The 27825-nt window shown below is 43.0% G+C and overlaps 2 protein-coding genes across 5 annotated transcripts in view; one reads left to right on the forward strand and one right to left on the reverse strand.

The window, feature by feature from the left end:
• Positions 1-10743: 10743 nt before the first annotated feature.
• Positions 10744-22715, reverse strand: SHOX2 (short stature homeobox 2). 4 transcript variants are annotated; one of them, XM_051983085.1, is made up of 6 exons: positions 22344-22715; positions 22137-22298; positions 18530-18738; positions 15903-15960; positions 15103-15191; positions 10744-12956 (listed from the first exon to the last, which is right to left on the reverse strand). In XM_051983085.1, the coding sequence occupies exons 1-6, from the start codon at positions 22636-22638 to the stop codon at positions 12696-12698; spliced, it is 1074 nt and encodes a 357-aa protein (XP_051839045.1). In that variant the 5' UTR covers positions 22639-22715; the 3' UTR covers positions 10744-12695. The 4 variants fall into 4 exon arrangements, with proteins under 4 accessions (XP_051839045.1, XP_051839044.1, XP_051839043.1 ...); XM_051983084.1 differs by having other exon boundaries at positions 10744-12992; XM_051983083.1 differs by lacking the exon at positions 22137-22298 and having other exon boundaries at positions 22320-22715.
• A 3925-nt stretch (positions 22716-26640) lies between these two features.
• Positions 26641-27825, forward strand: part of RSRC1 (arginine and serine rich coiled-coil 1) — a 343242-nt gene continuing 342057 nt past the window's right edge. Inside the window, exon 1 of the mRNA XM_051983080.1 lies at positions 26641-26913. The gene's annotated coding sequence lies outside the window, so the exon portion shown is untranslated. The remainder of the gene's footprint in view (positions 26914-27825) is intronic.

Here is a 27825-nt window from a genome sequence, read left to right on the forward strand (position 1 = left end):
CTCTCTTTCCTTCCTTCCTTGGAGCACTATCTATTATAACAAAGAATTTAAAAGAAAAGAAAAACAATTTAGCAAAACTAACCAAATTATCTTCCTGGTAGAAAATGGTAGGAAAACTATCCAGAACCTTCAAAAATCTCTCTACTGCAAGATATAATCAAGATTCAAAAGGACAACAGAATTTGGGTGACATTGTGATTCAGCAAACTAAACAGTTGTTTCTTAATTTTCAGGTCTCTCTGGAGATTCATTTTCCTAAAATCACCTAGGCGCTTTTTAATGATCCCCTCTAGGCTTTCTCCCTGTCTCTGTCTCTTTCTGTTTGTCTGTCTGTCCCTGTCTGTCTCTGTCTCTGTGTCTCTGTCTCTGTCTCTCTCTGTGTCTCTGCCTCTCTCTCTCTCTCTCTCTCTCTCTCTCTCTCTCTCTCTCTCTCTCTGTCTTAACCTTGCCAAAGGTGATCTCAAGAGATGCTTCACTTAAATGAATTAATGAACGGAATTCTTAGTATGATACCTCAACCAATTTCAACTTTTCCAGAATTTATTAAATCTTTATCCCTTTAAAAACTGGTTAGGTTTTTAATAATTGTGATATAAAAACATTTCAATGGTATTATTTCAAAATTGATGGTTAAAGAATAATATGGGTTCTGACTCTGATCAGACCAAGGATTTAAGACTCAAGTCTTAATACCATTTTGTAATATTTAGCCTAAAGAAGGAAGAGGGGACCTTGGTCTATTTCCACACTTGCCAAAGAAGGGAGGGAGAATAGTTTCTTTTAAACTTTTAATACAGAGAGTCATAAATACCATCCCATACCACCAGATTGGTAGGTCTGCCCTTCTCTCTTAGGTACATTACTCAACTTGTCATGTGGGGTCTTCTTTTTTTTTCCATCAAGGATGTCTTAGGCATTCATTTTAAACTTATTTTATCTCCATAAAAATGTTTCCCAAACTCTACTTCTCTTAGGATGACTCAAGTCATCCTGAGTATATTAAGACCATGGAAAGCCAGATTTGTATTGAAAAAATGGCATTGAATTTTAATTCAAAAAGGCTGTCTCTTATTACTTATACTATGCTGGATAATTATTTTATTGCTCTGAGTCTCCTTTTCCTCATCTATTAAATGGGGATACTGCATAGTTCATAAGAATAAAATGAGATCTTACATGCAAAGTAGTTTGTAAAGTACAAACTATTATTATTGATATATTTTCTTTTTTCTTACTGCACAATAGTTGTTTTTTATCCTTCATTTTCAAAAAGGACCAGTGACAAAATGGGTGATAGTTTGACTCCTCTGTGAATTGAATTTAAGTGAGGCAAGATGCACAAAGTCATCAGCCTCACTTCCCTTTTCAGAGTCTTTGAAGTTCAGTGGCAGGACAAAAGTCAGGAGGTCTGGCAAATGCCCAGGATGTGGTGGATGCTCTTGGGGCCCTCAATGTCTGACCGAGCTCTAAGCATTCCAATACCTGCTTCAATCACCTTCATGGTCTTTGGAACAAATTGTTCTCATCCACCCTGGAGGAAATTAATTATTTTTCTCTTATTTAATAACTCATTATTCAATCAGAACCAAATGTTTTCCCCTTTTATACTTCATTCAGAAATCAGCCAGTATGGGAAATCTCTCAGAGATTCATCCAGGCCAAGATCTAATTAGACAGTAAAAGAAATTCCAGTGTATTCCTACTCATTGTTTTTGTTCAGACAGATCTAGGAAAATGTTGATTCTCCCTATTATCAAGACAGGTGATATGGAAATTGGTGTTTCTTTGACCTGGATTTGAGTGACCTAAGTCACACATCCCGAGATAGTCCAGTTCTTATTGTGTCAACCAATCAGAATTGAATAAACACCTGGGAACACCCATTCTGGGAAAGGCATATAACTGTGACCCCATGGCCATTAAGGGTCTTTGGGCTAAGTAATGGCCAAATTTATTAATAACCCGATGCTTTGTTAATAGAATAATTAAATTACCCATAAATTATGTCTGTCAAACCTTTTTAATTATTACAATACATTCCATTAGGGAAGCTTGAGGTAGATACCCCAACTCACTGATGGGTTTGTGACCCATCAGATACTCTCAATCTGGTTTAATTTAATGAGGTGTGTTCACTGCTCCTGCTCCAGCTTTTTGGAGCCACAGGTGAGAGTAGGGTAAGAGATGGACAACAAGGTTGGATGAGCAGCATTGAAAAGCACTTGGCAAACCTACGCACTACATATGTTAGATCTCTTGGAGCCTTTGATGTTTTCTAGCTGTGTGACCCTGGACGAGTCACTTCACTCTTTTTGCCTCAGTTTCCTCATCTGTAAAATGAGCAGGAGAAGGAAATGGGAAACCACTTTACTATCTTTGTCCAGAAAACCCCAGATGAGGTCACAGAGAATCAGACACTATTGAAATGACTGAATAACAGTAATAACTCTAAGTCTTGGCACTTCTTAAAATGTAACAAAAAAATGAAAGAAAGAAATAAAAATTGGTCTTGGAACCAGGAAGACCAGGATTCAACTTTCGACTTTGACATATGAGTGTGACCCTTTGCAGATGTTTTCATGCCCCAGAATTCTAAGTAACTCTCTAACATTGTAGTTTGCAGAGAAGTTGCACACCTGCCCTGGTAGAAGGAATCTCCTTACCTAGAAATGCCCTCTACCAAAGCAATCACAAATCTAAGGGAAAAAGAAGTACATACCTTACAGATAGTTTTGAGGATCAACTGAGATCATGGACATACATCTCTTTCTAAACATTAAAGTGCTGTATAAATGGCAGCTGTTGTTTTTATCCTGAGGTATCTTAAGAGGAAATGTGTTCTAACAATAAATAAATAGATAGATAGATGAATGAATGAGTAAATGAATGAATAAATAAATAAATGAGTGGGTGAATAAATAAATAAACTATAAGCTTCTGAGTCAGGAAGAGCTGAATTCAAGTTCTAACTTTGACAGACTATAATTGAGCCACCACCTCTAAATGCCCCAGGGAATTCTGCAAGGTTATAGAAGTTACAGATGTGTTTCAGTGAAGTTTCAGATGTGTATCTATTAATACAGATGTGTATTAATAGAGAGAATTTTAAGAATGGCTTTTCCCTGTGTGAATAAACTCCCAGTTCTGTAATCCCTCAAAAATATTCTCATGCTAAAAAAAATTTTGGTCTGTTGACACATTCATTGAAATCATTTTCAAGGGTGGTCTTTGTCTTTCTTCCTTTGCATGGAAACTCATAAATGCAACCAATAAATATGCAACAGAAAGACAGTAATCAATTCAATATCAAAGGAACTAGATAGTTAATGCCTGAGCTCCATTTGGAAGCGGCCGTTCTGGAATACAAAGGATCTGAGGTCAAATGAAAGTGGCAACCTTAGCATCGAGAGTGCTCTTGAATTATTATGGAGAAAGAGTTTGTCTCCCTGCTACACAAAGAGGCAGTGTCCCAAGCAGCTGGCTTTCTGGAGCATTACTCATGGAAAAAGAAAAAAGAAAAAAAGTTTTACAAATAATAGCTGTAATAATAATAGCCAGCATTTATATAGCACTTTAAGGCTTGCAAAGCACTTTACATATGTTAGCTAATTTGATCTTCACAAAATGGGGAGATTTTATTTCAATCATAAGACATATGTTCACAGGAAGTCATTTCTAGCAGAAATACCCGGCAGGCACTGATTCACATACTGATTTCTCCCTAGATTGTTGGATCAACCTGGTAAAGTCATTAGCCTTTCTGTGTCAGAAATGGAAGGGGGAGAGTGAAACATGCCCTTAGGGAAAATAAAAATATAGGTCTAAAAATGTCTCTTCAAGAGGAATCTGTATATCCATTCAGGGATAATAGTATGAGTGTTCCTGGCTTGAGAATGGGAATCCTAAGATGTAAAGAGCATCTGGTTTTAAATTCTAGGTCAATACTTACTAACTGTGAGATCTAAGTTATTTAACCTGCCTAAGTCTGTTTCCTCATTTGTAAAATGAAGAAGGATGGTTGGACCAGATAGCCCTTGCAATCCCTCATAGATCAAACCTTGAAGAAGATTTGGGGACAAAACCTTGTTAAACTCCTTATTTGGCAGACAAGGAAACTAGGTTTCAATGAGGCTGAATAATCTGATAATGAACTATACCCCCATTACATAAGTTTTTATAGAGAAGGGGAATTAAATAAGAGGGATTTGAAATTTTACGTGATCCTGGACAAAATCATTAAACCTTTCAAAATTCCAGGACAAAGGTGTCAAAGATGTCTGTTGGCAATACTTCTGAGGGCTGCCAAACCAGAAATTACATTTTAATTGGAAAATACTTAATAAACAAAAATATAATAGAACACAGATAATGTTAATATATGATTTTCTAAGTCAATACTTGGAATCCTTATTCTCTGTTGCCCTCATTTCTATTTGAGTTCCACACCATTGCTTTAGGCAATTCCCTAAAACTATAAGTAGCTGGGACATAATTCTCACTTTTTGGGATGTCTCATTAGCCTTTGTTCAGAGGGTTACTCATTTCTATGGGAAGTTCATTGGTTTCAAAAATCACAATGGGGCAGATAGGTGGTTCAGTGGATAGAGCACCAGCCCTAAAGTTAGGAGGACCTGAGTTCAAATCTGATCTCAGACACTTCACGCTGGGTGACCCTGGGCAAGTCCCTTTACCCAATTGCCTCAAGGGAAAAAAAAATCACAACAACCCCCATATATCACATGGCCACATATCTGGAAGTCATATGTTTGAATGAGAGCACGGCACCTTGTATTGTTTCCTTTTGTGTGCATGTCCTTGATACCAAAAAGGTGGGATGGACAGAGTTGATTTTTATTTTTTTACATCCTTAGCATCTGACAATCATATAAGTCCCTCCACCTTAGCAATCAATTTTCTCAATTGGGCCCCCTAAGAACTCTGTGAGCCGGGTCCTATAAGTCTTAATATCCTCATTTTTTATAGGTCAAGAAACTGAAATAAACAGAAGTTATGCGACTTGTCCATGGATCACATAGATGATCTTAGATGAGGGATTTGGAACCTAGTTCCCTAGTTTATCCATCCCATCACATGAACTCTACCTATATGGCTAATGCCTTGTATATAATAGACCAAATAGAATGTTCCTTGATGAATATAGTGGTGGTTTTCACTCCAAAAATTTTAATAATATCCAAAATGTTATTATATGAAAGAGAAAATGCTTATTTAAAAGTTTTCTTCTCATGTATATTTCACAACACTTCCCCATCCCCATAATATTTCAGTTAATGTTCTCCCATGTTATTTATTATCTTCTCTTGCTAAGAAGGAAAGTGGAGAAAGGTGCTGATTTCTGACTCTGTCCAGTAAGACATCCACTTTGTATTGTCCTTTCTAATATTCTTAGTGCGGGAACAATGGCTGCTCCTTTGAATAAAGATCTGCAAGAATCCCTGCTGAGTACGTGTGATCAGTACTTTAACAAGGGAAAAAAAGGCTGTTTACTCCTCCCTACAAGATTTATTTGACTGTACTCTAAATCCTGTCCACATGCCAGCACAGCTCCATGTAAGTACTAGACTAAATTTTTCTGTACTGTAGGCATATGCAATACTTACATTGACTGATCCATAAAATACCCTAAACAAAATGTCCTAAGATTGGGAGGATTTTTTTTTCTTTTTTATGAATTAGGGAGTTAAAAGGAAACATTCCAGAAACCAGCAGTTTTCCAAGCTCCTTTCGATAGGTCTGGAAGCTTTTAGTATTCCCTCTGTAAAAATATTCCTTGTCAAAATATTTCAGTACCTTGTCTAGATCTGTGTCTTCACATTTTCTAATCCTTTCTGAATTTTCAAGTTTTCCACGAATTCTTATAAAATGACTTCTTTTCTCTATACATGGAGAGGAGGGGGAACACTTGCCTACAATTATTTTTTAAAATAAATCACACTTTTCCATGTTTTTATTTCAGTCATCTTGAAGACATGTTAGTCAGCATCTGAAACATATTGTAAAGATTTAAAATTCGGGGTGTGTATCCATATATCAACAGGAGTTATGAATTATGTATATCCAGAACTGATATAAATTAGATTTTAAAGAACAGGAATCACTGGACTCAAGCTGGTCATATTAAGACATACCATGTGAAATGCAAGAACTACTTGGAATAAATTATCCAGACACTTACACTTCCATTAAATCGCCACATTTATTATTTCTCTGGCAGTAGTGTTACACACCATATCCTGATTGACTGGTTTCTCTGCTCACTAAGAATCCATTAGAGGTCTAATTATCTAGAATTAATCGCATTTTATTTGCTAGAACTAAAATATCTTGAAGGATTTTTTTTTTTTTAACTACCCAGTGCAGTATTGGGGGGGGGGGGAGGGGGAAGGAAGTAGGGAAATTCTGAGCAGCCTATTTTGTTTGTTTGCTTGCTTCTCCCTTTATATATTTTTAGCAAATCAAAAATACTTTAGTGCAGGTTTCCTCTATGGAACAACTCTTGAAATTAACAGTTAATTAGAAATCGGTGACAGTCAAAACAATTTAGACCTGTTTGTTTATACACTGCCAAGGCCTGCTGAGACTTATATTTTTTGAAACACATTAACCCGATCTTCCAAACTTTCTGGGTTGGCATTTAGCGTGCAAGCGCTGAAGGTTACATAAACTAAACAACCCTCCTATCTTCCTGCAAATGTTTGCAATTTGTGATGTAAACTGATTTGTGAGACAACAACAGGATCCCATGCCTTCCCAAGCCAAAAGGGCTTTTTTTCCCCCCAAAAAAATCAAGATAGCCCTGAAATTTGAGAATTGCATTATTCCAAGATAAGCACTGCCATCTGAGGAGCTGAAATTATAAGCAGGGGGAAAATAAGGAGGGGGAGGGGGGGAAAACAACCTCTCCAATTAGATGCTTATCATTTCAGCTTCCAGCTCTTCCTGGGCCTATTGCATCAAGGCTGTTAACATTAATGATGTCTTGAATAATCCCATTTAACTCAGTGTTCCTCCATTCCTGAATTCTGGGGCAGTGGAAAGCTTTGTAAAAACTCTTCCTGGTTTGATTTTCTTTCTTTCTTTCTTTCTTTTTTTTTTTTTAAGAGCTTCAGGGGATTTTTTTTTCTTATCAATTTAATAGCATTTCTAAGTTTTGACCCCCCCCAAATATATATATATATATATATGTGTGTGTGTATATATATATATATATATATATATATATATATCATCTCGATGCTTCCTGCCTCATTTGAATTTAAAGCAAAATTGTTTTAGGCTCCTTTTCAGAGCTTCAGTGAACTCTAGGGGTTAGAACCTGTCCCTAACCAGCAGGGAGCCTATGCCTGCCCTCCGAGGGCTCCAAAGGCGGCAGGACAGCCTGAGACTCTGCCCCAAACTATGACCAGCTCTAGAAGTCTAGACTCAGCTGGGCAAGACTGGGAAGTGAGGGGAGGAGGAAGGGGTCCATGACTTGCCTGAAAGGCCAGAGTCCGAGTGGGGAGAGACGAGTCCCGAAGCAAAGGTTTAACGCCACCAAGAGCCTGCTCACTTGTATTCACCAGTGGCTGCCAGCAACGGTTCCGAGAGCTCCTGGAACTACTAGAGTCCTTCCCCCCTCACCTCAACTTTTCCCTACGCCAAGCACTTCCCGGAGGAGGCCGGTAACCTTCCCTGGAGAGAGGAGGGAGCAACTCAGCCTCGGGGGAAGGCAGCAAACAGACAGTGCCGGGTCTCTAACTCCTTGTACCTGGGGATGGGGTGGGGGGAGAAAGGCAAAGGAAGCAAGGCTGGGAGCTCTCGCTGGCCTGGGCTGGCCCTGGCACTTGTCCCCACGTGGGCATAGCGGACTGGGGCACACACACTGTGCCCGCCGCTGCCATGCTGAGTAAGTGCAGGAGCCAAGTGTTTGGGGCATGGCCACAGTCCCTGCCGCTCTCTAACTCCTCTCCTGACTTTGTCCTAACCACCCCACCATCCACCTCATCACCCTCCCTGACACTCGAGTCAGAGAACCAAGACGTGGCCGGACTCTGGAGGGCAAATCAAGCAGCCCCATCTTCTCCCCAGTCAGCCAGAGCCGGGAGACCGGCTCAACCGCACCCTTCCAGGCCTGCTTCTCACCAACCCCCCGAGTTCACTTTGCACAGAGATTGGCAAAGCAGGGACTGGGAGAAAGCTGAAAAGAATCGGGCAGAACTGAGGAGCTAAGAGGCCAGGGGTCAAGGATGGAGCGGACCTTCCCATCCCCTCCAGCTCGCAGTTCCTGAACTTGTCCTTTTTTTTTTTTTTACTAAACTTGTTGAAGACTTCCCCAAGTTGGAAACTGAACTCGGTACAACTGAAAACCCAAACCAGATTTTAGAATGCTCCGAAGCACTTCTCCAGTAGTGATTTCATTTCGAGACTTTAAATTACGGGGTTTGCCCTGGAGAGGAAGAGAGGATCATGGGATGAGAATTGGAGGAATCCTCAAAATTCATCTATTCTAACTCTCTCATTTTACAGATGAAGAAACTGAGACCCAGAAGAGTTAAGTTCCTTGCCCAAAGTCATTTTGGTAGTATCAAATCTGACCCCGAAATTTTGTTTTGTTTTGCTTTTCAAAAGACCCTGTTCAATTCCTTGCTGGTTAGTAATGGTGGGAGCTAATGATTTTATCTGTGGAGAAGTCACAATGGGAACATTTTTGTGCATTGAGCATTAATTAACTTGAAGTTGAACATCTCCTAACTCCTTCCTACACTCTGCCTGTCAAATATGGTTATTTCGAAACTGAAGGACAAGCAAAGATGCCTCGTGGAGACAAACTTAGTACACAGGAGGGATGTGACCAGGGAAGAAAGAGGACAGTCTCTTTCAGGGACTTCTATATTTTCCACCTCGTTTGATGGATTCTGGTGCTCAGCAAGAAGGGGCCGAGGAATGGGGGGAACAACAGCAACGCTTATCCACAGAAAATTAATTTCAGTTAGATTTCAGGAAGTAACAAGCACATGCTATAAGAGCAGCAGAATGTGTACTTCAAGTAGCTACATATTGTTGAGTTCTTTTCACCTCCTCTTCAATCCTAAACTATTTTAGTGATTTCTAGAGGGTTTTCCTCCTTTTAGTTGTATTTTGTTTTCTTTTAATGTCCAAGACTGCCCTAGTTTTTATCTCTTAATACATGGTTCTCTCCAATACCTGGATCCTGCCTTTGACTACTACTTTGGAATTGGGCAAGAAGAGGACAGGAAAATCCCGTCCTGACTCCATGGACATGTGACACAAATGTATGAACCAATCACACATAGGCCAAACTCACAGAACCAAAGCACATCCATTCCTTCTCTCTGAGTTTTGTAGAAGGCTGTTTCAATGGAAAGAAAGGAAAAAGAAGAAGAAGAAGAAGAAGAAGAAGAAGAAGAAGAAGAAGAAGAAGAAGAAGAAGAAGAAGAAGAAGAAGAAGAAGAAGAAGAAGAAGAAGAAGAAGAAGAAGAAGAAGAAGAAGAAAGAAGAAAGAAAAAACCCCTACTTACTAATCTCTCTTCTTAGCAGGAGGGGTAAAATAGAGTTTCAGAGTCAATAAGAAACAGAGGGAGGTTATCCTCAAAATGTCTGAGATTTATAACTTAGTTTTGTTAGGAGAAAAGTCAAACACTCCCCAACCAATACAAGGCATTATTTTCATTCAGATCAGGAATTCTTAAGCTTTTTTGTATCATGGACCCCTTTGGCACTCTTTTGAAATATATGGATCACTTCTCAGAATAATACTTTTCGTGGCACAAAATGCTCAGTATTACAAAGTAAAATAATTATGTTGAAATAAAGATTTCATTCCCCTCCCATCCAAGTTCACAGACTCCATGAAATATATCCACAGAGCTTTCAGAATACAGGTTAAAAATCCCTGACTAAGATCAAAGGGATAGTGGTAGGCCAGGAGTTTCTTCCTGCTAGTTAAGCCTTTTGACTATCTCGTCAAATAGTTCAGCTACAAAAGAGACTACAGCATTTTTCACAAATCCAATTATCTTTACCCCTCCTCATTCAGTAGCTTTGGACTCTTAGTGTGCCCAACCTCCCCAATTCAGCCCTCTTATAGAAAAAGAAAGACTAATACAGAGACAGAGATAGAGACAGACACAGAAAGGTACAAAACAGAGATAGGGATTGAGAGTTGGGGAGGAGGGCAATAGCCATTCTAGCACTATATTTAGGATCTGGGGTGAAATCTGGAATTCTGGAAAAAATATGTAAGTAGAGATATAAAAGGAGTTCAAGTCTTGAAATTTATCTCAACTCCAGGACTAGGTTCACCCTGAAGGAAATCTTCCCTCCCTCCCCCCATCAAATAAGTTTCCTGAGGGAAATCCTACATCTAACTGAAGCATCTTTTCATATGCCCATTAAGCAAGACCTTTTTAGGACAGGGATATTTTAGTTTCGATAGAATTCGACTTAGTCTGAATACCTCCATTAAATGAACAAGTTATAACACTGGAGAACTTGATTTCTAATGCCTCCTGGATTAAAAAGGGAGAGGGGGAATCCTAGATTTAATTGTTAATGAAAAGTACAATACTTCTCTTTTACCCTCATCAAAAAAGTTGTTCAACTCAATAGAAGAAAAGGGTGAATGTACCTAATGCCCTCGCTCCACACAGGCGCCAGACATGCACACGTTCATCAGAAAGGAAGGATGTCACAGATAATTTATAATAGAAACAAGAGCAAAAATGATGAGAACCCGTTAACGCAAACTTTACTGATTCCATTCAATTGATCGCAAAGTGTCTTCAATGGATAACTTGGCACTTATTAAAAAGGTTTAACAAAAGATGAAAGGAAACATATTGTACCGACAACACAGGTCTTGAAATAACAGCATCTTCTCCTTCGAAATAAGTTAACACACTAGAAAAAAATATGGTAAATATAAATAATTTTGTTTTCATGGAGAACAAATAGTTACAAAGCCCATCCGCTTACAAGAGTTCGTTTAGAAGAGCTTTTCTTCTTTCTTGTAAATTAAAAAAAAAAAAAAAGAGGCTGGATGGGAAATTGAGATAGGAATTATCTAGATGGAGTGCCTCCAGTTTAAATATCTCTATGGATTGAAACTAAAACAAAGCAAAACAGAAATCTTCAAGATTACTTGAATAGATACACCTTTGTGAGATAAAATGTAAATGTTGATAGTCAACTATCAAGTCACACGTTATAGCCAAAATAAACTTTGTTCGTGTGTATCAACATATCTTACACGTACCTAGTACCTGGACCTAGCTGGGCTTTGTTTAAGGTAAATTTGGAAATGGGAGGGGGGCGGTTATTGAGAGGGGAAAAGAAACAATTCTCGCTGACGACCTCAGGGAAGTCGAGAGAGAGTAAAAAATATTCACATTCACTTTCTCTTCTGCTGTCTCTCTCGCTTTTCTTCCCCCACATTGTTCTGCCCTCCTCCTACCTCTCAGGACAAACAGTGGACCAATACAGAGGGTGGGCTTATTTTTTTCCCCCTCCAGGACTAAAAGGGGAGAAGAAAAATCAATTTCCAGCCGCATTTGATTTTTGTTTTTCCTACTAAAGATGAAGATGAAGTGCAAGTGAACCGAGGGGAGGTGGAGTAGAGGGAGGGTGGGAAGGGGACACCATCTATGGAATACAAGAAACATGCAAACCGCATTCTGTTGCCAGGAGTCCGCACAGTTTAGCCATGAGAATTTCGCAGAGAAATCATCATTGTCCATGTCCTTATTATTCATCTTAATATCATTTCTCTCCGTGTTTGTCTTCTTTCTTCTCGCTCTTCCAGACGTGGTGGGTTTTAAACTTAAAAAGTATCTGACTCAACGTAAAAGGAGGCCCGCCTCTCTTATCAAATGTCTTGTATTAAAGTGAACTTCGCAGAAAAAGGTCAGTTTCAAAACCTGTGAACTTCCCAACTGCGTGTCTTTTTTTTTTTTTCATCTTAATTCTTTAAATAAGTATACATCTTCCTTCCTCTTCGCCATCTTTGCCCATTAAGAAAAAAAAAAAAAGAAAAAAAAAACTTTAAAGTTGGTACCGCCCCCCAATGACCTGGAGTTTCTTCCATGTCAATTCCCAAACTTTTTATTGTATTAAATACTTTTTCCCCCTTCTTGATTCTGTTACCGTTGTCCAGCTTCTGTTGAATGGAAACGAGAAATCAGTACCTTTCTCTTTTTCTCTCTGGTTTTTCAATCTTTTGTGGGATTCTATGATTAGTAATGGGTTTTTGTTTTTGTCTTCCAAGCATCGGTCCTCTGGTGTGGCTTTGCCAAGAGGCAAAATTTCCCTCTCCCCATCTTGTCCCCCTCCCCCGACGCCTCCCTCAAAACACGTCCAAGTGCGGGAACTTTACAAAAGCAGGAATCAGTCTTGGCCCCTTTCTGAGAGCCGAGGCCGTGGGGCTCTGTCTGGGGTCCTCCAGCCTGGCCCCCGAGGGCGAGGAGAGGGTGGGGATGACGTTGGGACATTTGGCCCTGGGTGTCCTTGGATTAGGGACTCGGCGCCAGAGTCTTTCGGAAAAGGAGGTCAAGGGAAGGGAGGAGAAAAGGGACGGACGGTCCCGCGGCCCTGGAGGGGTGAGAGGGCAGAGTGGGCGGTGGCCGGAGGATAAATGCTGGGATGAGGATGAGGAGGACCAGGTGGCGGCGGCAGCGAAGTCACAGCCCCAGGGCCGCCGCGTGCTTTTTGGCTTTCAGTCTGAGGTCCGCGATGCTGGAGTTCTTGCTGGTGGTCTTGGCCGCCGCGGCGGCCGCCACCACGGAAGCGGCCGAGGCCGACTCGGCGGCCAGCGTGGCCAGCGGGAGGCCAAAGGGCGGCGCGGGGAACATCATGTAAGGGGCGTGGGCCGCCAGGTGCGGGTGGAGGTGGTGGTGCGCGTGCGCTGCCACGGCGCTGTCCAGCTGCAGCTGAGCCTGAACCTGAAAGGACAAGGGCGTCACGTTGCAATGACTATCCTAAGGGTGACAACGAGAATAAAATAAAAACAGAGCATTAACACCGCCCGGCCTAGCGCGGCGCCCCTAGTCTGTCCGGCCTGGCAAAGGGGGGCTGAGCTGGGGGGCTGACTGCTTGGCCGTCAATCTGGCCTAGGTCAAACTGGGCCAACGTGGGCGCATGTGGTGTGGGCAGGGCCGGGGAGTGCCTGTCTGCCTCTTCTAAGTGGACGGGCTTTGGTCGTGCCCGTCTCTTCCCCTGGCTCCGTCGCTGTCTCGCGCCCGAGCAGGGCGCTGCCTGCCTCGATAGCCCGCTTTCTTCCCTGTATCCCCAATCCATCTCTACTGTGTCTGTCCTGTTGTTCCGTCAAGTGCACAGCCAAGTGCTGGGGTACGGGAAACAGGAACAATGCGCTCACTAAAATCTTTCATCCTGCAAACAAGTGAGCCTGCCTGGGGGAAAGTGTGGGGAAGTGATTTTACCTACTCCAAACGAATTCTCAGCATCTTGTTCAACCTCATCGGTGTACATGTCATAATTAGAACATGTAATGGTGATGAGAAAAGAAGCCCTTTATATCTGATAGAAAGCCAGTCTTGGGATGGCTAAGATCTGGGTTCAAGTGGTATCTCTGGTACATATTTAACTTTGAGATGATCCTGGGCAAATTACTTAACATCTCCGAACCACTTTTTGAGGCTATAAATTACAAACGAAGTTTGTTTGTTTGTTTTGCCTTTAAAGAATCAGTCCTCTGGTGCTGTTTTTCCCAAGAGGCAAAACTTCTCTCTCCCCATCTTGTCTCCCTTGAATAGCTCCAAGCATTTCCCACACCAGTGAAAACCCAAGTCTTGAGTTTAAAAAGCACTTCCTTGACAATAATCCTGTGAGTGAGGAAACTGAGGTCCAGAGAAGCCTCAGAATTATCAAGTTGGAAAGGACCCTCGAAAGTCATTTAAGGATGCGAGGGGCCATCATCTCCATGAGAGCCAGAATTAATGGAAACGATGGCAGGGAGGTTCCTTCAGTCAATAGAATTATCCAAGATCACTCAGTTATAAGTAACAGAGTAAGGATTTGAACTATAACATTAAAGTCTGACAGGCAAGCAATCAAACTTTTTCTGGTATATAATGAATGTTTTGGGGCCTGTAACTGCATCTGTGTCTACCACGGAGACCTGAGTGTGAACATTTACTTCTTAGGCTTCTTCTTTGAAGATTCCACACCTCCACTCCTATTCCCACATCTCCAATTGTTTTTTCAGGCTCTTTAGAAGCTAACATGTCAGGTTCAAGATAGGCAATAAATTTGGAGAAATCATAATCACTTTAACACCAGCACCCAAAGTAACCTCATCCAAATATCTAATTGGAATCCAACACTTGAAGTAAGTATTACACATAAAAACACAGAAATGCCCAGTTTCAAAAAAAAAAAAGTAGAGGTGGATGGGAACCATGAAAGAAGATTCAAAAATACAATATCTAAATTTGACAGAAAAGAGTGGGGGGGGGGGGAAGAGAGGAATTTTCCAGGAGCAAATCCTTGCTGCTAACTGTCCTTTTTAGATGTAACTCAAAGGCTTCATTACTGATAAAGATGGGAATTGGAAAAGTACTGGGAAGACTCGATGGGTTTCTCTTCTGTTAGGCAAGAACCTTTATCAGAAAAGGGCTTTTGAAAATTCAATTTACTTTAGGAAAACTTATTTTTTTGTTTTAAGATTAGACATTTGATTAAAAATTGGAGAATAACTTGGAGAACATAGAACTAATATGACTAGAAATTGGAGAACGGACCCAAACACACCAATGATGCTTTTGAAATCCTTTACACTAACTTGCACATTGGAACTGACAAACTTAATCAAAAAGCTTTGCTCTCCACTTCCCAAGTGCAATCTTTACTGCATTTTTAAAGGACTGGTTACTGCTCCCTGTTCTCTGTGGAGCTCCCAGTGAGAACAAAAAGAAATGTTTGGGCAGATCTCAGACAGTGTATTGCTTTTTGAAAGGGTATGAGTCTATCATATCATCTTAGCATCAATACCACAGGTGCACGTCAAACAGCTGGGGGAATCTCTGGGAGAAGGGAGTGGGAGTAATCCACAACAGCTCAAGTACTTGCCTGCTGAAATGGCATCCTCAGAGCACCTACATTGACATATGGTGCAACTCTACAAGCTTCAAACTGGCTTGCTGCTCCTATTAGCACGCCTGCAACAATAAGAGAAACAAATCCGTTATTTAAAATTTTAAAAAATTACAACTCATTATATATATATATAATATATATATATATATACACATACATATACAGGTTATATATGTATACACATAAACGTGTATATTTAAATGTTTATTCACATGTACATATGTGGTTAACAATACAAATAAACACCAAAGTGGACTAAATTCTGTTCAGAGCATATGGAGTAGTGGAGTCATCTTTTTAGTTTAATACTTTAATGTTAACTCTCACATTAATAATGTATATGTAAGATTCCACACCTATACCCCCAAGGCCTCTTACAAGTATTCTGTAAACACTCAAATGGATATGTGATTTCATCTATCTGGATGTTCCCTTCAAAGATGCAGATTGCAACCCATAAATTAAGTAAACAAGAACATCTTTGAAGGCTTTTCTTCTGGTTGACGTTATATCTAAATAAGGATTCTAACAGAATTCAATTCAATTCAACACAGTAATTAAGCATCTAAAGTGGAAGATAAAATACAAAACCAAACAGTTCCTTTCTTCGTGGTGTTTACATTCTACTTGAGGACGAATAACACACACAAGTAAATAAAAGATAATACGCAAAAGGATTCAAAGCAAGATGGAGAGGGCTTCTCACCCAGGGGAGATGTCAGAAAGGGCATCCTATAGAAGGAAATGACCCAAACGTATTTTTAAAAACCTACCTTTATGTAGCTGATTTTCTTGTTTTCTACATTTTGCTCTTCGATTTTGAAACCAAACCTAAAAGGGTCAAATAAAAGGAAATAGAAGTTACAGCTCAAAGTTAAAAAACAAAAAAACAAAAAAACAAAGAGACATTGGCATTATAAATAATGATATTAGGGTCTCCTCATTTCTTTCAAATCTCCATCTTACAATTTCATTTTTCCAAAGTCAAAAACCCAAAAGGAACTCTTCCAAGTAGAAAGATATATTTCATGGACATTTGGAAGATAAATTGTTTCTTGATAAATTACTGAGGGCCCTGGTTTCATCTTTCCACATTATAGAGTCCCCAAAGACCTAAATCATTCCCTGATACCTGATACTAACTTGTGATAATGGGTTTAGATGTTTGAGCAGTAAGACCTGGGAAGAGTGTGCTCATTAATAGACTGTAATATTAATTAGCTTTATCTTCAAGAAAAACTACCACCAAAGCATTTAATGACTTACTTTTATGGGGTGGGGGGAAGAGGGGCAATTAGTGCCATAAAAGCTTCACTACAAAGAAGTTGAGAATTTCTCTCGTCCTCTGTGTAGTAGAATGTAACACAGAAACAGAATAATTGTCTCGTTAATATGATAATCTATTTTGCTTCTATAGGAAAAAAAAAGATTGAAAGTTACTGGGAAGCTGCAAACCAAAAGCTATCTTTAAAACTTCAAAAAAAAAAAAAAAAACCCACCAAAAAAAAAAAAAAAAAAAAACTATGAAGAAATGAGGGCATGATACAGTTTACTTCCTGGGAGGGAAGGAATTAGATGTCTCAAATTTCAGTGTGGGAGAGGAAGGCTGTATTGAGCAGCTCCTGGAATATTGCATCTTCTTCATAAATATCCCGGTTTAAAGAAGCAAATTTATCAATACAAAAAAAAAATTAAAGCCACAGTCTGGTTTCACATCTCTGCCTACAAAAATAGCCTTGAGTTGATTCCTTTGCCAATCAATGCAAACAGCACATAAGATATGACTGCCTAACTTTTCCAGTTCTGGTTTCACTGGAAAGTGTTTCATCCGTACATCTTAACAAAAATCACCCTACAATTTTGCATGATGAGAGTGCAGATTTTGCCTCTAGTTGTACTTTTCGAGGAGCTGGCACATCTCCCTTCCCTAGTATTTTCTAGTACCTCCCACCCCCATCCTTACCCCACACCAAAGCATTTGGGGTTAGCATTTTTTTTTGCTACTTTCACTATATTATTATTATCATTTTAGACAGCTTCTGAGACTTACGAAGAGCCCTCAGTGGGGAAGACCTGAGAGGGGAAGGGTCTTATGGGGAGGCTGTGATGACAAAGACTACTTTTCTGGTCCAACGTGACTGTTCTGTTTATGTCCTTATCCTATTACAAGATGCAGGGAAACCCCATAAGAATTGTGTGCATAGTCTGGTGCAGATGGTGGTCTCTGCGCACAAAGATTGAGGAGAGTATCTGTTACAGCGATACTTCGTAACAGCTGCAGATGTTTGGGGCCTAAAACTACTCCATGTGTTCAAACAAATAATGACCATAATTTTCTCCCATTTTATTATTTGAACGGAAATACAATCTGAGACATTTAAATGTATCCTCGCTGGGAAAGCTGGAAGGTTCCCCGAAAGGAAAAGAGAACGAAAAACAGAAGATAAGCTTGCTCCTGCTTCTGCTATTCCAATCACCCTCGAGAGGAGGGAAAAAAAGACAATCAGGTCTGATTCTTGACGCAAATGGATATGGCTTAATTGCGGATATCCCACGCTTTGGAAAGGGCAACAGCATTTCGAGATGAGGTTTAAAAAACACCCCCCAAACTTGTTCACCCAACGAGCAAACAGGACTCGAAAAAACTAGCTCTCTAGGGTGAGGGAACAAAGACCGCGAGACCCGAATGAATTTTTGCCATACGCACAGTTTGAGATCTCCTGTTAACCGCGGACTGTAAATTTCTGCACTTAACAGTTACTAATTTAGTTTATAGTCTTTCCATCTATAAACTTAATTGCCATATCCGCAAGGCTAACCCAGCCCCTCGAGCAGATTTTAGACCAAACCCAGCTATGAGAACAAAATAGCCGCTGTAGCGTAGGATGACAACGATTAAAACGGTTGTTTCTTTTGTTAAATGCTTAATAAGAGAAGGTTCCCTAGGAGTTAAACCGCCCGAAGACCGGAGTGAGAAAACCTCAGAGCAAACTTTGAACAGCTTTGGTTTTGTTCGAAAGAGGTTTTGAAAAATTAACATTAAAACTCAACTGAATGATAATCTCTCGGGGGTGAGGGGAGTGGGAGAGACTTTCCCATAAACACTTTCTCCCGACTCAGGGAAAGAAAGGACCATGCACTCACTGTTCCTTGGGGTGCGTATAGACTCGCGGATGTACATAGCGCACAAGCTACCTCTCCGATCCTGCAAGCCCCCCGCAATCAACCCAATTCCCCCCCTCCCAGCCCAATTGCTGTCCGCTGGCGCGCGCGCGCAGACTCACGCACACGCGCTCGCTCACACAGACACATAGAGACACTCGCGTGCGCGCGCGCACCCACTCACCGCTCGGCTTCGGCCAGCGCAACCAGCCCGGTCAGTTCCCCGCGGCCCAAATACCTGCACTCGGGCCTCGGACAGCCCCAGCCTCTGGCTCAGCTCTTCCCGCATGAAGGCGTCCGGGTAGTGCGTCTCATCGAAGAGTCTCTCCAGCTCGTTCAGCTGCTCCAAGGTGAAATTGGTCCGACTGCGTCTCTGCTTGATTTTGGTCTGTCCTTCGTCCTCCATCACTTTTGCATCCTCCTTACGATCCTTCAGCTCGGGGGAGACTGGAAGGGGGGTAGGACAAATACAGATGCGGACACACGCGAACACACACACACACACACACACACACACACACACGCGGCGACAACAAAATCAAGGTTTGCCCAAGTGTCAGGGCTGGTCCACCTGCTCCCCACTCCTGCCTACAAATACGGCCACCGTTCAGGTCGTGCAAAAGGGAAAATAAGCCAGTCCATGCTCTCAGAAATGCTCAAAGGTCAGGCTGGCCTTGGAGGACAGTTAGATGAGGAGGACTAGGTGATTCCTGAAAGACATCAGGAACGTAGTCTGTGGCGTTGCTCCGATCTCTGCCGCGCACTGCCACACACAACCATACCGAATGGCGTGGCGAAGGCTCTCAGGGCAAGGGCTGGCACCCCACGTTCTCTAACAGCGAGGCTCAGGCTCTCTCTCTCTCTCTCTCTCTCTCTCTCTCTCTCTCTCTCTCTCTTCTCTCTCTCTCTCTCTCTCTCTCTCTCTCTCTCTCTCTCTCTCTCTCTCTCTCCTCTCTCTCTCTCTCTCTCTCTCTCCCCTCTCCCTCTCTCTCTCTCTCTCCCTCCTTCTCCTTTCCTCTCCTCGTTTCTCTTTTCTGTTCCTCTCTCTCCCTTACTCTGTCTCCCACCAAGATCAGGAGATGGATGGGTATTGTTAAGCGGAATTAGGCCACTGATTAATGCCTACGCCCGCGAACACTTGGCGCTGGCCTTCTCCAGATCAGATCCTTTGAGCTGTCGGCTCTGGAGTTATTTGCTCCGGTTTGACCTGTGGAAAAAAAGCTCCTTTTTGGCCATCCCCTCAGTCCCTGGCTTCTGCAAACTTGCTGATCTTATTTGCTAACAATTCTATCGGAGTGAGGCGTTTTGTGGGGGAGGGAGGATGAGAGGGAGAGAAAGAGGGAGGGAGAAGCTGACACGTCAAAATATAGGTAGCAGTGCTCTAGGGTGCTAGGGGGACAGCAGCAATTCAGGCAGTTTGGGCCAGCATTGCCTCTACTCAGAGCTCAGGCCCACCCGGATGCTCTCCGACCACTCTTGTCTTCTCTGCCCAGCATCCTCGCTCCGGACCCTGGAGCAAAGACTCGTTCACGCCATGTTTACTTTCCCGGTGGCGGTACCACATCCCAGGCTACTGCCAGCAACGGAGAGGGGAAAAACAAAGCTCTCGGCTAGCGAAGGGGAAAGCAAGGCGTTATTTGTCCTTCCCCTCCTCCTCTTTTCCTTAAGAAACGAAATCAAAAACCTCACTACGTAGCAATGCTTTGTGTAAATATATATGTATATATACATATATATCAACAGGTTTAAGTGGTATATTTACCATCCTGGGTTTCTATTGGTCGGTCCCCGCCTGTTCGTGAATTCGACAGCTCTGTTTGTTTAATAAAACATGCATTTTTCCCCCTGCCTAGAATTGACACACGCCAGCTGATACGTCCCATTTCTTTCTTCCCTTTTCTTTTCAAATGGACACTTTGGGTTATGGAAATCACCCGAGCGATTGTCCTCCCTAGCTTCAACGGGTGAAGGAGTTGTAGCTCCCTCTGAGGTCTCCTTCAACAGGAACTCCCAGCTCCCTATTTTAGCGTGACATTTGTGCTCTAGAAGTCCGAGTTTGGATCGAGCACGGCCTGCCCTCTCCCAGCTCTTCACAACCCAGAATCACTCTCCGTATTTGTGAATAAAATAATAAAATCAAATCTGCTGCTAAGGATACTCAGTCCACAGAGTTCCGACAGGCAACAGAAATCATTTGGCCTGAGCTCTGAAATAAACGATCCCGAACACTAGACGCAGGTTTTAAAATCAACTCAAACAGGCAAAATCTACCTCAAGCGCAGAGGGCCCTGGGAACATGCAAAAACCAGCCTAAATATTTGAATTCCACTATTCCTCCTCCAAATTATCCTCCGAATGTGAAGACAAAAATGGAACGAATCTGAACAACTAAGCAACTAAGCAACGCAAATCCATCGCAGCCCTAGCCCTGGCCAGACATTTTAGCTGTTGTTCTCCTAATTACTAATTGGATAGACATCTAGTACTTATCGGTAGTTTGACAGGCATCTGCCCTTTCTGAAAGAAAGAGAAAATTTATATCAAACATCCTGGACCAATTTTTCCAAGGCATAGTCATAAATTGTTTCAGTAAAATATTAGTGGGGAAAAATATATGCCCCCAAATCCGCTAAAGAGACACAAATGTTTTACCCATTTCGTGCCACCCAGACATCGGTGGCTTCCTTTCAAACTTTTGACTGCGGGGAAGGAGAAAAAAAAAGATATTGCAAATTGTAAATCGATTAATATATTTAATTTAATATGTGTCAGGCCAGGCTCCCTGCTTAGTGGTCTCTAAACAGGAACAGATCATGTTATAAACAAGGTAATTGTTTGCTTAAATAGCTGATTCCATGCTTGCCACATATTTTCCTAATTGGAAAAATATGGCTGCACCCCAGTTAATGTATACGTGAAGTCCTGGATTAATTTTTATTATTGAAAGCCTTTGAGTTTGGGGATGCTCTACCATAACCATAAAACTGTAGTTTGCTTGCTTTGTTTGTTTTGGTTTTTTTTTTTTTTTTCCCCTGCACTAACTCTCTCCTGGCGGCCAAAGTTCAATTTTTTTTCAAGACCAGAGTCCTTATGGATTGTGGACCAGAAAAGTAATTTTAAGCAAAACAAAATCCTCAAAGAATACAAAAATCCATTGACCTGATCGAAAATGCACAGCCTTAAGAGACCCAGTTGAGCCGTATTTTGATAAACGCTGGCTGCAAAGATACTAGAGTTCTTTACTCAATGGATAAATAGACATTAGGACAATCAAGAAAGCAGCAGCAGCCTCTGGAATGACTTCGCTGGAGAAGGAGATGGGGAGAAGGAAAGGCAGGGAAGGAGGAAATCAAATCTTTCTATAATAGGAAAGTGCAAGAGCTTAAAAAAGGAAGCCTTCCTCTCAGACTCCGTCCAAAGAGTCTCAGCTTCAGGCGGGTAACAAGCGATCGACCTAAAACCTACTGGCAGCCTAAAAAAGATGCCTCTTGCTCTTCGAACTTTTACTCCCTCTGGACCGGCTCCTGCCCAGCCTAGGCACAAGATACTCTAGCTAGCAAAATGCACTTTTGTGGAATAAATATAACAACAATGTCTGCAGCGCAAAATGCACACACACACACACACACACACACACACACACACACACACACACAAAATCAAACCACACTCTCCCTCTCTTGCCACCTCCCCCGGCTGACTTTTAAAACAGGGTGGCCGCATTTCCTTGGCTCTCCATCCCAACCCCCAACCCCCAGTCTTCCCGGACTCTTGGGTCCTTTCCCCGCCAGAGTTGAGGGAGATGGGGGAGGGGGAAAGCGCGGTGTTTCGGGTCTGGCCGTTACCCTCAGTGAGTTTGGGACTGCCCGAATCCCTGGTTCTCTCAGCGGCGCCCATGTCCAGTTCCCGAACGGGAGACCGCCCTCCTCCTCCTCCTCCTCCTCCTCCTCCTCCACCTCCTCCTCCTCCTCCTCCTCCTCCTCCTCCTCCTCCTCCTCCACCTCCTCCTCCACCTCCTCCTCCTCCACCTCCTCCTACTCCGCCGCCGCCGCCTCCTCCCGCAGCTCTCACTGCGGGGCTGCAGCCGTCCTCCCGGTTCGATTCGCTGCCACCCCCCGGCTCCTTGCTGCTCCGAACCGGTCCGCTCTCCAGGACCTCTCTGTACGTGATCACCTCCTTCTTCTCCTTCACTTTCTGATCAAAAGACTTGGAGACAAACGCTGTAAGTTCTTCCATGGTCTGGCCCGATTGCTGCGCTCGCTCTCTCTCCTTCCTCCGATCGCCTTCCCCTTTCTCTTTTTTCTTCTTCTTCTTTTTACTGTTCCAAACCCCCCAATAATAACACATCAATGGGGACGGGGGGGTTGGAGGAGAAAGAAGGGGGGAGGAGGTGGTAGTGGTAGTAGTGGTGGTGGAGGAGGAGGAGGAAGAAGAGGAGGAGAGGAGGAAGAGGAGGAGGAGGAGGAGGAAGAGGAGGAGGTGGAGGAGGAAGGGGAGAGGAGGAGGGTTGAGGGCAGGCTGGAGTCAAATGGAAGCTGATGTTTCCCAACTGGAGAGATCTTGTTAAATGTTAAGATCTTTGACAATTCTTCCTGCTAAGAGTTCGGATCTGATAGTGATGTTGCTTATTGAAGTCGCACTATTTATACTTTGCAAAGCCGGCCCCTTGTTCTGAGCAAATTATCTCCCCTTGCAATTCTGAATAAAGCCCCTTCTCCTGTATCAAGCGAGCCACCAAGGAGAGATGGAGAGAGAGAGAGAGAGAGAGAGAGAGAGAGAGAGAGAGAGAGAGAGAGAGAGAGAGAGAGAGAGAGAGAGAGAGAAGGAGAAGAAGGAGGAGGAGGAGGAGGGAGTAAGGGATAGGAGGAGGAGGGGAAAGGGTGGGGGAAATGAGGGGGTGGGGGTGCGGAGAAAAAAAAAGATCACTGGTCCTCCAGGTTTTCAGATCGTTGTGGCCGGGGTTGCTATCGGCCATTAATCCAGGATTGACAAGAATCCCTAATTAATTTAATTAGGCGTGGATCTTGCGCTAGTATCCCGACTTAGTTAAACACTGGGGAGAAGGGCAGGATCTGCAGGGGAGGGGCCAAAGTGGAACTGACAGTGGTGCTTGGGGAGGGAGAGCTGGAGGAGCCAGCTCTACCTCTGCGCGTCTTCCCTAGCCCGCTTGCAGAGAGCCCGAGCTGCTGCTAAGCTTCGCAGGTGACCCGCCCGCTAGCCAAGGAAAGGGAAGAGAAGCAGCGGAGGGGGTCAGCTCAGACGCGGCTGATATTTTGGGGCGGGCCAGCGGCCACCAATCCTGGTTTGGTTTGTTTGTTTTTCCAAACCTTTGCTAATGCGTTGAATTATATTTGGGAAAGATTGGTCTGTCCAATTTCTTGAAGAGAGGTTTCTGACAAGGATATTTTAACCCAGGTGTGGTGTCCCTTTCCTCATTTCACTTTCCTCTCCTTGCTTCTTTGAAGAAGAACCCTTCGAAGTGTTGTCATTTCTTAAATTTCTTTGAGGATTTACGCTAAAAAAATAGTTTTTGCTTTGTTTTTCTTGATATACAAAATATATTTAAGATACATTTAAAAACTCGGTCATTCCCCAATTCTTGGGTCTCAGTTTCTAAATCTGTAAAATTTAAAAAGCTGGACAAGAGGATCTCTGACGTCCCTTTAAGCTCTGACACTCTAGTATTCTAGATCATCTCTCTCTCGAAAAACAATAAAAAACAGCAACAACTCAAACCCCCCCCTTTTTTTTAAAGTACTTTTTTCATGGTATTTAGCATTTTAATTACATTTTATTTGATTCTCCAATTTTGAACAACTAAGAGATTCTCATTTAACTCTGTACTGTGTATAGTGTCTCACTTTCATTTATCCTGCAGTTTACAGAGGTTGGGGGAAAAACATTTTATAGGAAGAATAAGTTCAGAGATATTCTTTCTTTGGTATAGGGGGAAGCGTACAAGTTCTTAAGATTACATCTCTAATGTCATTTATATAAACAATTCCCTCAAAGGAGCATCTATATTCCAAGGCCAAGATATTCTACCCATTAATACACTGAGTCCGAGGTGTCTGCATATAAATAAATATAGGCACAAAAGGATACCTAGAAATGCATTTTTATGTGGGCACATATTGATAAACATGTCCCTCACACCTGATTTGGAAATTTCAAGGAGATGGTCCTTGATATTTCACTATTAAAATACTTGTTACTGATATTAAATCAAATCAGCTGGTTCACTATGAAGCCTCCCGCAAGACAGGACTGAGATACAAAGCACTGAACTGATATCAATCGCCAAAAAACATTCAGCTAGATAAGAATTAGAAAAGTTTTTTCCAAGCGCAATGACACAAATGAGAGGAAAAGGAAAAGGAATTGGGGAGAGAAACCATTATCGTTCTAAATTTTAAGTATATTCTTCTCATGAAAATTCGTCTCCCGTGACCTGAGGTAAGAAGGAGCCTCTGCTTGTTTTTTGATAACACTTTTTACCTTCCTTTTGCAGATTAAATTTCCCGTTGATATTTCTACAGGATATTAGAGCCTCCAAGGGTTCCATTGTTTACCTCCTTTGGGACAGTTTACACAAATGGTATAACTTCTATAATCGGATCTCTGGCAATCCAACTTTCCATTCTTCGAAACGTGTTTTATCATTGTATTTAGTCTAGAAGTGGGTCTGCTTTTCCTAGCTTTACATAGATATATTTTAATAAATTATCTGAAACATTTATTTCTATTAAAACTTAACCCCACTGTACGCCAATTTTACTGATATCTGTGAGTTTAAAAGTGGGGTTTAAAATTTAGGTCGCAAACTACCAAGGAAGCATTTTGAATCCTAATGTATTCTGGCACCTAAAACGCAACAAACATATAACTTTGGCCTCTTTTATTCAATTTTCAGATTACTTGTGAGAAAGAGCAAGAATGCATCCAATTAAATGGACGTGAAGCTCCGAACTATCCAAATGTGGCGGTCATTTAAATAGTCAAGACGCCCCAACGGTATCTGTTGTCACTGGCAGGGCTAGGGAAGACTTGGGTGAGACAGAACTACACTCAGCTAATCTAGTTTCTTCGTAGTCTTTTTAATTTTTATTTTTGGTTAATTTCGGTCCGAACTTAAGTTTAAGATCCCGAACTTCCGACAGAACTGACTCTCTTAAAGGTAAACGATAGAACCTTAGAACAAATAAAAAGCTCTGTAATCCACAAGAGGATGAAAAACAAAGAACTTTGTCCTTCAGTCAGCTAAATGAAAGGCTGTAAGATGCTGGCGTGTGGCGGCTGTTGGTACTCATAGGAAGTTATCCCGGATCTGCAGTGTCTGCACCACAGAATCCCCTGAGTTACAGCTTATTTGAACAACTCAAGAATTTAAATTGCTCTGCAAACATTTAACTTTGCATAGTTCTAATAACGCTGCTTCCTTAAGAGTTCCAATATATGCCCCCCATCCCCCTCCAAGGCAGGTGGTGCAGGACTTTATAAAAGTGCGTTTTTAACTTTTTATTTTTTTTAATTAAAGCTCAAGTTTGAAGATTTACATTTTAAGAATTTCCTCCTACTCCAGGAAATAATTTAAATGCACGTCAAACAAGTCGCTTAAAAACAAATATTACTGATTTGGGAGTGGGGGCGAAGAGGGGCAGACAATTCGCTTGGTCGCACTTTTAGGCTGAGGAAGCTGGATATTGCCTCGAATATCCGGCACCAGACAGTTCCGGACCGGTCCTGCTGCCCAGATCCCATCTTCGAGATCCTTTAGTCGCAGATCCTGCGGCTTCGCTTTTGGGCGGGGAGGGGGGAGGGGGGAGGAAAAGGATTTCCATATAGGACTGGGGGTGATGGTGAAAGTAGGGAAAGAAAGAGTGCATATCATTTTCACAAAACGCCCAGTCTCCTTTAATTGCTTTTGGCGTAAAAGAGGAAAGGACCCCCCCCCCACCCAACTTTCCCCCCCTCCCCACATAAAACTCTTCTTCCTGGCTCCACACACGCGCCCACCCCTCGACGGCCCTCAAGACAACCCTTTCCTCCAACTCGAGGACACCTCCTTCTGCCGGACGCCCCTAGTCAAAAATCTCAAAATAATCAAGCGGCAGGGCGCGGGGAGGGGGGACCCGGGGCGCTTCTTCCCGTTGCTCCCCAATTCGGGTGGGGGGCAGTTTCCGAGAGCGAATTCCACCACCACTCCCTCAAGGCCTATCTATTTTTTATTGGGACCCGGACCTAGTCCCGGCTGACCTTTATTACGAAAGACCCAGCCCACCCGCGAGCCGCACCCAGCTCCGGCTCGGCTGTCTAAGTTCGAGCTCTCCGGGAGCCGGGAGGGGCTGGGGAGGAGGAGGAGGAGGAGGATTCGGCGGGCCGATCCGCCACATCGGCACTCAGTCTCGCCGCCCGCCCGCCTGCATCGATGAGCTCGGCAGCTCGGCTGCCTCTGCCTGGCGACGGCCCCGGAAGGCGCTGAGCTTGAACTGAGGTGGGCTCGAGGCCGGGCGACGGCGGCGGCGCAAGAGGAGGCGCGTCCACGCTGCGGCTCCCGCTCCGGCTCCGGCTCCGTGGGGCGGCACTCTCGGCCGAGGCGGCGGCCCGGGGCCCCAGAGCCAGGTGAGCCCTGTGTCCGGGGACGCAGCGGAGGAGGCCTGAGGGCTGCTGGCGCCGAGGCCTGGCGGGCCGCGCGGAGGAGGAGGAGGGGAGGCGGGAGGGAAAAGGGACCGGGAGGGGAGGGCGCCGAGAAGATCCCCCCGTTCTTTCCCGTCCGGCCGCCCGGGACAGCGTGGACAGCCGCCGCCTTGGGGGTGATGGAGTGGGGGGGGGGGGGAGGAGCTGGGGCGTAGCGCGCATGCGCGCCTCCGGCCATGGGCAGGGGGCGGAAACCCTGCCGCTTATGTGTGTGAGTGGAGGTGAGAAGTGTGCAAGCGTGTGCCGGGGGGCCGCGTACGTGTGTCTGTGTGACCCTTCCTGCGGGCGCGTGCACACGAGAGTGCGTTTTTAAGGGTGTTTATGAGTACATCAAGCGTGTAAATGCCCGTGTCGTTCAGGGGTTGTATGCGTGGGAACCCGTGTGCACGAGTGTGTGCAGGTGTGTGAGCACTGCGCACGGGTGCGTGCGTGTGCATGCATGAGTGTGTATAAGTGCAGGCGATTGCGGTGCAGGGTATCAGTTTGGAGGGGAATGTGTATTTGCGTGTGTACGTGTATGAGCATATTTGTGTGACAGCTTATTATGTGTAAGTGTATGTGTGAGTGTGCATTATATGTATGAGAATATTATGTATATTAGTCTTAATCTGCATATAGGAAGGAAATAAACATTTATTAAGCGTCTACTATATGCGGGGTTGTGCTGGGGGCATGTGTATGTAAGTAGGTATGTGTGAATGTGTGCCTTATGTGTATGAGTGTATTATGTATATTAGTTTTAATCTGCATATAGGAAGGAAATAAGCACTTATTAAGTGCCTACTGTATTTCATCCTTATATATGTTATGTTATGTCATCATCCTCCTTTTTTAAAA

The sequence above is a fragment of the Antechinus flavipes genome, chromosome 3 (genome assembly GCF_016432865.1).
Source record: "Antechinus flavipes isolate AdamAnt ecotype Samford, QLD, Australia chromosome 3, AdamAnt_v2, whole genome shotgun sequence".
Taxonomy (NCBI): Eukaryota; Metazoa; Chordata; class Mammalia; order Dasyuromorphia; family Dasyuridae; genus Antechinus; species Antechinus flavipes.

What these genes read in the sequence shown, in the direction of transcription:
- SHOX2 (XM_051983084.1), bottom strand. Translation starts at nt 22,638, where the DNA reads ATGTGTTATTATTGGGGGGTTTGGAACAGTAAAAAGAAGAAGAAGAAA. An exon ending in AGTGAGAGCTGCGGGAGGAG is followed by an intron (nt 22,299 to 22,343) that starts GCGGCGGCGGCG and finishes GAGGAGGTGGAG; the next exon opens with GAGGAGGTGGAGGAGGAGGA. An exon ending in AGAAAATCAGCTACATAAAG is followed by an intron (nt 15,192 to 15,902) that starts GTAGGTTTTTAA and finishes TTATTGTTGCAG; the next exon opens with GCGTGCTAATAGGAGCAGCA.